This window comes from Lytechinus variegatus, chromosome 1, assembly GCF_018143015.1.
Source record: "Lytechinus variegatus isolate NC3 chromosome 1, Lvar_3.0, whole genome shotgun sequence".
Taxonomy (NCBI): Eukaryota; Metazoa; Echinodermata; class Echinoidea; order Temnopleuroida; family Toxopneustidae; genus Lytechinus; species Lytechinus variegatus.
In genome coordinates, this window is record NC_054740.1 from 69,087,105 (window position 1) to 69,097,200 (window position 10,096).

At 44.5% G+C, this 10,096-nt stretch overlaps 2 protein-coding genes across 2 annotated transcripts; one reads left to right on the forward strand and one right to left on the reverse strand.

The window, feature by feature from the left end:
• The first annotated feature begins 3,804 nt into the window (after positions 1-3,804).
• On the forward strand, positions 3,805-6,310 carry LOC121431704. Its single transcript, XM_041629362.1, has 5 exons — positions 3,805-4,259; positions 4,395-4,578; positions 4,720-4,911; positions 5,027-5,407; positions 5,541-6,310. The coding sequence occupies exons 1-5, from the start codon at positions 3,805-3,807 to the stop codon at positions 5,841-5,843; spliced, it is 1,515 nt and encodes a 504-aa protein (XP_041485296.1). The 3' UTR covers positions 5,844-6,310.
• Positions 6,311-6,689: 379 nt separating this feature from the next.
• Positions 6,690-8,491, reverse strand: LOC121421206. Its single transcript, XM_041615872.1, has 2 exons — positions 7,922-8,491; positions 6,690-7,862 (listed from the first exon to the last, which is right to left on the reverse strand). Exons 1-2 carry the CDS (start codon positions 8,428-8,430, stop codon positions 7,505-7,507), a joined length of 867 nt encoding a protein of 288 aa, XP_041471806.1. The 5' UTR covers positions 8,431-8,491; the 3' UTR covers positions 6,690-7,504.
• Between the last annotated feature and the right edge of the window lie 1,605 nt (positions 8,492-10,096).

Sequence of the window (10,096 nt, forward strand, 5' to 3'; positions counted from 1 at the left end):
TTAAGAAAATTCATAATTTTAACAGCGAGCTTGACACCAAGAATATAAAGATTTGTTTGTCAGTATGACCATTGTCATTTTTTACTACGCATATACAGGTAGCCTTTTATACATGTATTTCAAAGACAAAGAAATATAAGCTATTTTATCCATTGAGAAGTTTCCTCCCCATCCGTAAGCTCGGCACACATTACACAATTTTTAATAAATCATATTTTGCATTAAAGTTGAAAGTTCCAAGGAGTTAAATTATTTTATTTGAAGCTCAGCATATTGTCAGGAATAATAAAATCAGAATTTTGCTTTCCTGCAAGCCTTGTGGTCGGAGTAAAGTCTAAATTATCCTCAAGCTGCAGGTGATCTGATGTCATAATGATATGGAATTGAATTTGCTTTTATTCCTACAGAAAGGCTCAAAATAGAATGGAATTTCAATTTCAGTATTCGTATTGATCATTCAGAATTTAAAGGTTGGAATGTTTCTATCAACTGATGTTACAGTTTCTTTGAAAACTGGATTGCAACAACTTGTGTAGTGTGCCTACATGTGTAAGAGATGCTGATTTCCATGTTCTTTGAATGAATATGCATTCTAGTATCTTTTAATCAGTATCAGAGATTAAATCTCAATACCTTTTTCTCATCTTATCTCAACATGAAATGGCAATTTTTTTTTCTTCGGGTCCGACAAAAATGGTGTGCCAGCCTAAAATCAAAGATAGCCGCCATTTTCCCACAAAATCTTGAGACCAAAAATATTGTCATTACATGTTGAGATAGAGTAGAATGAACAGATGAATACTGTTCAAGATATCACCCATTATTATAACCCACTCCTAGTACAAGCCATGAGGTAAAATTATCATTAAAACATCGGATAAAGTGGGTGTTTCATAAAACTGTTCGTAATTTACGAGCAACTGAATGAACGACTGGTGATCCTTTCTTGTGGAAAATGATGTCCAGCATGATATATCTTCATTGATTGTAATTTGGCTATGAAAGGATCAGCAGTCGTTTGTAAAGTCTCTAATAACTTTGACAGCTTTATGAAACACCCATCAGATGTGTGTTAAAATGAAACAAATGGATATTCCAAGTATCACTCATTTATTTTCTTTGATTTGGGAATAAAGGATTGAGTGGAACACGTGAAAGTCTGCATATTTGTTTTTTTTTCCCAAAGAAGAAACTTTAAATAATTAATAATGATAAGCATCAATTTTATACACATCTTTACTGATCCAATGAGTCCAAATGATTTATTGTGAATCAAAGTTTCCTCTGTTTGTGTGAGCAGTTTGTTAATTGCATATTCTTATAAAGAAAATCTGGTTATTTCATATTGTCAATACATTGTCCCCAAAGAAATATCAGCTCCACGTTGAAGAAATCGATAGTCCTTTATTTTTGCCGTGTCCTGGATGGAAATTGTATACCTTTCTTAACCCCCCCCCCAAAAAAAAAGGAAAGATAAGAAGTACCGTCATTATCTAAAGTCATGATTGTATATATATAAACAGAATTAAAGACCATTCCCTAATTCAATTCATGGCTGATTTCAATTTGTTATTTTTTGTAAAAAAAAGATATCAATTTTGTAATTAAACTTCATGATCTTGACCTTGTTTTGTATGATGCTAAAATCAATTGTGAAAGTTGAAAATGAACCCGCATTTATGCATACATGCCCAGATCCATGTGAGGGAGGGGCCCGAGGGGGCCTTGCCCCACCCCTGAAAAAAGAATTACAAGTAGAGGGGGAAAGGGAGAGGAATTAAGGAGAGAAAGAAGGGAAAAGCAGATACGGAAAGAGAGGAAGGAAACGGTGAGTATAAGAAGGGACGTGAAAATCTAGAGAAAGAGAAGCAAATGAAGGGAAAGATACTTTAATGAAAGGAAAAGAAAAGAGAAAGACAAAAGAAAGGAGCGGGTGAAGAAAAGAAAAGTTATAAAGGACGGCCTCTGCCCATTAGCCCCAGGGCAGAGAACGATGAACATTTCTAAAAAGTTTATTTTCTCCTACATTTTACCACAAAGTAATTGAGAATGTGAAGTGAAAGGACCTTACTTTCGGCAGTCGAGGATCTGAGAGGGAGGGGTCCTTGCCCCCCCCCCCTCCCCCGCACAAAAGTAAAGAAAAGCAGTGAAGGGAAAAGGGGATATCAAATAAACATAATGAGGAAGAGGCCATGCCCCGGGCCATGCCAAAACGGAGTTGCACCCCCATCTCTCTGCCTTTCTCTTATCTTATCATCTTTCAGCTTGTGTATAGTTTTGGTAAATCCACCAAAATGCACCTATCACTATTCCAATTCATTGCTAGCTAATATTAATGGATATGCCCTATAACAGTCGATGTGAGGATATGAAATGAAAATGTGTTTTACAGGATAAATTTTGCGATTTTACATGGAAATTTAACTTGATCGGGTCACCCGATCAAATTAAAATATCTGTGTCTTTTTGTCTTTAAATTAAATCCTATTCCAAATCATGGAATGGGCTGAAACTTTCAAGATATGTTCTTTGTCTGTAACTTTTGGATATTTAATCACTAAATTTATAAGATCTTGAATGCCCATTTTTTTAATTAAAAACAAGCATCGCCGAGAGAAGGCGCTATATATCCAAGATTTGAATATTTGAAATTTTCTCAGAGAAGTGCAGTTGGAAAAATATCTAACGGTCTCTACGCTTCAGTAAGACTGTCATATTAGATGATATTCGATTATCAATCACATTATTGACCTTTTACCAAAGCTATACACAGGCTTTAAGGTCGGAGATAAATATTTGCTGAAGTAACTGAAAACACTTCTTTATGAGGGGTTAGACCGTCCGAAATATAACGAAGGAGGGAAACAAGAGATATTAAAAGGAAGGGCCTACTCATCCCAGTAAATGATACAGATATAGGCCCTAATAAAACAAGAAAAAGAATAATAGAAATGGAAAAATCGGGAAATTTGAATGAGGGGCACGACCCGCTTCGTCTACATCTTTCTATTCCTACTCTATTCATCTGTTATTTTGTACAAAAGGGCTTTAAGGCTCCTAGGATTCAAAATTTTATATTTTTCCCCTTACACGATCAAGGTGGCCAACGCCCCTATCCTCCTCCCCCACCTTGTTGCCGCCATTGGTGTGCAGTCGAGAATTCATGTACTGTGTATAAGCTGTTATATTCGCGGATTTCGCGAATTGCCGATCGGCCGCGAATTAACAACATGCGAAAATATTGACACATTTCTTATAATGCCTAGGTCACATAGCCCGGCCGATGAGGTTCCGATGAGCCAGCGATGCGATTTTAGCCGGACACCGGCCGGACTCCCGTGGTCACCGGCCGGCGTTTGGGGCTAAAAACCGCATCGGTGGCAGCTCGGCGAAATTTAACTTCGGAGTTAAAAATTCGACGGGCTCTCACCGAGCTCCCTCATCGCAGCCCCATCCTTACCACATCGGAATACGCATCGGCCGGTGTACGACCGAGTATCGGCCGGTGTCCCGTGCCTCTGAGGTCACCAGAGGACAAGCTTTTGTGAACGGACACCGGCCGAGCTCCGACCAATGTGGGACCGAGCCCTGGAAAGTATAGTACCGGTGGGTGACCGATGTAAGGGACAGCGGCCGAAGCTCGGCCGGACATCGGCCGGATCGAACTCGGCCGGATATCGTTGCTGGTATATAAACCGCTCGCTTCGGAGATCCGTGCTCAACATTCAGCTGGTTGTATTCATACAAGCAACATCTCAGGATACCACGCTTTTTAAAGACTTTAGAGTAACAGTCTATTTAAGGATGCCAAAAGTTGTGAGGGTAAATGATTGGGATGAAGAGGAGAGGCCACCACTAGAGGATGACGGGAAGAAGAGGCCGCCACCAGGTAGCAGAAAGGGGAAGGCCCCGAAGAAGGGGAAGAAGGCGCCGCCGGCAGTAAAGACAAGAACCTCTTCCCGAAAGAGATCACCAGAGGGAGAAGGCGGCGCCAGTGGCACGGAGGAGGAGCCGTCAGAGGCGTCTGATGCCGATTCCCATTCGTCCAAGTCCTCTTCCTCGTCGGCGTCCACGTCGCGGCGAGCCGTTGGAGTGCCCATAGAGGAGATTACCCCAGAGCAAATGCAAGAGATAGCAGAGTTCTACGAGGGACACCCTATGTACTACGATGTTGGGCATGAGAACCACAAAAACACGAAGTTGAAGGACTGGACTCTGGACAAGTTTAGCGAACAGATCGGGCTTTCTGGTGAGACCTTGTCAGCTTTTAAAATTTTTCGAAATTGTTATCAAATTTGTCGGATTTCATTGGTACTTTTATCTTTAAGAAAGCATTTTATTAAATGTCTTGCTGCATGGTTTATTGTTTTGGTTTGTTTTTCTGTATGTTGCAGTCCAAGCCATACAGAGGCACTGTATGGCCGTACCGAACATTTCAAGCTCAAGAACAGACCCAAGAGTGGCAAGAGTGGATCCTGGGCAGCCCCCCTTACGTCACTCCAGAAGTTCAAGCTGAAGGCGTATGAGTTTCTGGACGCCCATCACATATCACGGACGCAGAAATCGACTTGTGGGAGGGTAAGCATCTGCAAGCAGAATTTTGTCAAGTTGCCTTGGAAACGTCTTAATGTTTTTTCTTTGCCTGTCTGTTGCACACCCTTCTTATCCCACTTCCGCCTTTCGACTCTAATGTCAATGTTTTGCTTGCTCATGCTTCAGCTTGCTGGTGAGGACGAGGATTCAGCGTCGGAGGCGAAGTGTGCTGCACCGTCTGAGTCTGAGCCGACCACGTCGCAGGGAGCGGGAGCTGTCAGCAAGAAGAGCAAGGCTACATCCGCCAGCGACATGTCCAGGACGCTGATCGAGTGTCTCAAGTCTAGTGCCAAGGCCACTCAGGACGCAGCTGAAAAGGTAAATACTTGACAAAATTTGACAAGTTTTGTCATTTCTGCTACTTACATCCCAATACAAAATGCAAGAATTGTATTTACAATTACATGATTTTTTTTTCATATTCTCTTCACAGGTGCGTGTAGCCCAGGCTACAGCTGCAGATCCGTTCCAGGCCGAGCGTGACGCCTGGGCGGAGTGGATGACAAGCGCGAACAACCAGGTGCCGGCACACCGGTACAGACAGTTTCAGCTGGAGACTTTCACCACATTCATGAGATTCGTCCCGCTCATGCAGGGGATTCAGCAGCAGCCCCAGCAGCAGCCTCCGAAGCCCCCGCCGCAGATCGTACAGCCGGCCGTTCCTCTGGCAGATCCTTATAACCAACAGCCGATGTATCTTCAGCCCGCATCCCTGAAACCACAGCAGCAGCCGCAGCAGTTTATCACCTGTATTACGCCTCCAGTTCGGCAGCAGCAGCAGCAGCCGCCACAGCAGCTGTATGAACAGCTCCAGGTACATGTTTCTCTTCCATAGTGATATTTTACAGTACATATTTAAAAAAAAAAATGAGTTTCTGTATGCATATCATAACTTTTAGTTTTCTTTTGCACAGCAATAATATTTTTATGCTTTTGCTATGTTTCAGCCTCCCAGGGCAGTGTCTGCACCCCCAGTCACCTCTGCGACATATGACCTCTCATCCTTGCTGGCCTTGCCGTCTCCCCTCAGGCTCCCCGCCAGCAAAGGGTCTAACATCACAGAAGCTGCGTGGCAGATTTCTTCACCCGCCAACATCAGCCTCAACACGCAGTCACCTGCACAGAGGTCAAGAGATAGCAGCCTTTCGCAGTTGCTAGATGCGAACGAACGTGATGTCACAAACGAAGGTCCCGAGGACAACACAGCAGAGCTGCAGCGGGAGAAGGAGCAAGAGTATGAGCAGGAGTAGGAGCAGGACAGGCCGAGTTCTTCACAGTCTGACAGAGACCCACCTCAGTCAAGTAGTCCAAAGTTTTAGTGATCGTACTGACAGTGTGCCTCGGATACTTATAGCGACAGTGTGCCTCGTATACTTACAGTGACAGTTAGCCTCGGTTACTCACAGTGACAGTTATTTTGGCAGCATTGCCAGTCGGGTTATAGTTATCTTGTGATATATATTCTTTCGATGGCAGCGGTCTACAGTGCCAGTTTATGTTTATTGCCATATTTATTGTGTATGTGGTAACATCCAAGGTATGAAAACTAAAGTTCTGTCGTTGTCTTTATTGTTTTTATCTTTTTAACATCTTAGAGCAATAAACTGAGAACTCAAAAGGTAAAACAAAGTTAATTTAGAAGGAAAGAAAATGTCATTTAGAAGGTTTTATAGAACACACCATAAAAATTGGTTAATTTTAACAAAGTTGCATAGATCAAAAGTTAAACAGTACTCAAGTAAAAATTAATATTTCGTAAGACTTTAGCTGATATGTAAACAATGGAGATCCTTCCTCATTATGAAAAAACACATACTTTTTAAAAGGTGAAAACATATTAATGGGCAATCATTTGAAGCCTATTACAAAATTACAAAGCTAATCATATTGGTTGATACAAGTGTTTTTCTTTATGAAAGGTTAGTTTTTAAAGGTGAAAGAAAAGATACAATGACGATTATTCTTTGATTAAAAATAATTCAATCACAATGAATGTGTTGCTGTTGTATTATTTACACACATCTCATCTTATTCATACTGGTGTATTTTAATATTGATTTATTCTTTCAAACAGGTTTGATTTCTTTTGGCATTTATTACTAGTGTTCAAATTAAAAAGAGCAAAGGCAATGTTTTAAGATTACCCAATAACAGATTTATTTGCAAACAACATACTGAATAATGGAAAGTATAACACATCAAAAATGCGTTAAGTCCTGAGAAGAATAATGGAATGTCTGTGGCTGCATCCGGTATACTGTAACAATATTAGACACAAGTTACTGCTGGTTTATTGCCACATCTTGCCATGGCACACTCCCGGCAGGACTGCAAAAGTAATTCTTGAGGTATGCGCGCAGTTCTTTGCCTGGTCGGGTCAATCTTGGCCCGTGCCCTGCTGCTTGCACATCTTCGAGCACGGCTTGGTCTCGCCATGCACCCGCGATGATCTGACCCTGCTCATCTTCCCGGTCGAGGTCAGCATTCTGAAGGTTGGGGTAACGAGTCCTCATGAGGTTGTGAAGGGTCATGCAGGCCTTGACGATCTTGGTAACTTTCGACGGTCTCAATCCCAGGGTTGTTAGCAGACATCTGAAGCGATTGGCGAATATACCAAACGCGTTTTCAACCACACGGCGTGCCCTGGAACACCGGTAGTTGTAGATCCGCTCGTCCCGTTTCAGGTGCCGATGAGGGTAAGGCTTCATCATGTATGGCCGTAGGGGGAAGGCGTCGTCTCCGACCATGTAGTAGGGTGTGTCCTGGTCGTCATTTGGTAGGGGATCCGGCTGGGGTAGTCCGATCGTTCCCTCACGCAGACCTGGCTCCAGTCGCGACCGGTTAAAGATGCCGGCGTCGGAATATGACCCTGGTGACCCCACATCCGCCCAGATGAACTTGTAGTCAGAGTTTACCACTGCAAGCATGACGATGGAAAAGAAGCCTTTGTAGTTGTAGTAAAGTGAGCCGCTCTTGGGGGCTTCTTGATGGCGACATGTTTCCCATCGATCGCGCCACAACAGTGGGGAAAGTTCCATCTGTCTCCGAATCCCTCGGCTACCGGGCGCCACTCATCTTCTGTCTGGGGAGTGGCCCACATCTCGTCCTCGTATTCGTCGTAGATGGCCTGACAGACCTCGGGGACGAACAGAGAGATGGTGTTGTGTGGGACACGAAACGCGAACGCCAGATCATGATAGCTGCTTCCGGTCGCCAAGAACCTCAAGGTGATCGCCAGCTTCAGCCCAGGATCCAAGGGGGTTCGATGCCTGCAACAGAAGAGGGTGAAATATGAATAAAATCAAACTAGAATAAAGTGTAAACTTACGTTGTGGTCTTGGCAATGCGGGGGCCAACTCGGTCAAGCAACTCATAGAACATCTGTGGCTCCATGCGGAGGTAGGATTTGAAGTCGGCAGCGTGCTCGGCCTCGAGTTCCCTCATGAGCGTCTCATACTGGCCGAAACGAGGTCTGCGTAGGATCCACTCGCGCACCCACCAACGTCTTATTCTTCTGCCGGCCCTCTGTCGCTCCCTCTCGGCTTCTTCGAGCAGTGCTGCCAGGACCAAGTTGTACTGGAACCTCGCCTGAGCTAGCTCGTGTTCTAACAACGCCATTCGTAGTCTTCTCGGTGCAGCCATAGTGATGAACTGACCATTCCAGGTAGGGTGGACATATATATACAGGTATGGAATAGCTGACCATCGGCCCCCCAAGTCCGAGGTACACCGGCCGGGCAGTGTTCGAAGCCCGTTAACAACCCGGCCGGTGATCGCACGGTGTCCTTTAACCTGCTCGGGTACCGGCCGTATACCCCCCGATGTCCGGCCGACCATCGGCCGGTAGTTGCTGCCACATCGGCCGAAAAAAATCTCCACTTTTGAGACAGACTCCGGACGGTCATCAGCCGGTGTTTGGTCGGTCGCCTGTAGATTTCCGGACGGAGCCCGGTCACGTCACCGAGCTATGCCACCGATGAGGGGAGCTCGGCGACACCTCAAAAATCCACCGAGCTCCACCGATGCCGGACACCGGCCGGGCTATGTGACCTAGGCATTAGTCAGTGCCATTGCCCACAACAGCAAAGATTTGCTACAGTATTGAACACATCCTGAAGATATCCTGGAGATATGCACCTGAGTGCTTTGATACAGTACACGTATGGGAGAAAGTATACAAATGTGTGTGAGGCTATACATGTATACAACAGCTTTGGCAACTCTTTTATTTTAAAAATTGTGTAAAGAAATGGATGAAGAGAACAATATTTAGTAGGCGTAGCTTCAATCAAGCTTCAATCAAGCTTTGTATCAAAGCAATAGCATTGATCCAGCTGAGGCATGGCAGCTTGTCATTGTTCAAAACCCAACTTCACCCGACAAAGGAAATTATAATTGGTATGGTGTCGAAAATCTGTCTATCTGACGGTCATATTGGATCAGGCTCGCCCTAACCATTAACCTGTCTCTGTGGTCTAGTGGTTAAGGCACCGGCGTTCAAAGCTGGGGGCCCGGGTTCGATTCCCGGCAGAGACATTTTTTCGGCATCACCAATTTTTCCAAAGGGTAGATAGCTCTGGGGAACCTTGATTGAAGCTATACGCCTACTATTGTTCTCTTCATCCATTTCTTTACACTATATAATACGCACTGTATAACAACTGTAAGCCCCGCTATTCAGTGAGAAGCATGACACTTAATAGATCCTAATTGAAAATGTCAACCTCTCGACGTAGGATGTTTTGGACATAGAAGTGTCACTACAACCGGCAATGTGTGTCATATTTTTCTTCACATCCAGATATGGTGATTTCCCGGGGTGATTTCGAGGCACAACATCATCGGGCTCATCGCTTGCGTATACCTTAAATCCATGACCCAAATCCTAGAAGCGGCCTTCAGAAAGACTGGTGTTTGCCCATTCGACACATCTAAGGTGGACACCGAGACAGCAACGAGGCCCAGTGTGGTCTACTCCACCATGACAATCCAACTCAAGATACTCAAGATTCTCAGCTAGTATCAGACACGTCACCATCAGAGAAGTTTCTGTCGAAGAGGAGACCAATGAGGCCATCATCTACCACTTCAAGAAAAAGCCAGCATCCTCATATGAGCCAGGTGGGGTGACAGTAACTGAAAACGGCATATTCCTGAAGATATTCAGAAGACACCAGCAGCAGGATGAGCACCATCAGAGACTCAGTCAACAAGCAGGACCTAGTCGACTTCATCCACGTCCAGTACCACGGCTCCACCGCCAACTCCATCAACAATTAACTCCCATGAGTTTGAGCGAAAACGACGACGATGACGACGACGAACCAGTGCCAGTGTAAACAGCATTCGCTTCCTCGTCACCTCTTAGATGGGAGGGGTCTTCACGTCTTCATCATCAGCTGGACTCAGTGTGACAAGTGCCATCATTGGGTCCATCTGAAGGTCTGCTCCCCAGTCATTCACGTAGGAAGAGGAGCTTTATCTGTCAATGTTGTGTAAATGA

Excerpts from the sequence above, each read along its gene's own strand:
- LOC121431704 (XM_041629362.1), top strand. The coding sequence starts at position 3,805 with ATGCCAAAAGTTGTGAGGGTAAATGATTGGGATGAAGAGGAGAGGCCA. Across the intron at positions 4,260-4,394 it reads GGGCTTTCTGGTGAGACCTT|TCCAAGCCATACAGAGGCAC; the intron begins GTCAGCTTTTAA and ends TGTATGTTGCAG. Across the intron at positions 4,912-5,026 it reads CTCAGGACGCAGCTGAAAAG|GTGCGTGTAGCCCAGGCTAC; the intron begins GTAAATACTTGA and ends TTCTCTTCACAG.
- LOC121421206 (XM_041615872.1), bottom strand. The coding sequence starts at position 8,430 with ATGGTCGGCCGGACATCGGGGGGTATACGGCCGGTACCCGAGCAGGTT. Across the intron at positions 7,863-7,921 it reads CGCATTGCCAAGACCACAAC|GCATCGAACCCCCTTGGATC; the intron begins GTAAGTTTACAC and ends CTTCTGTTGCAG.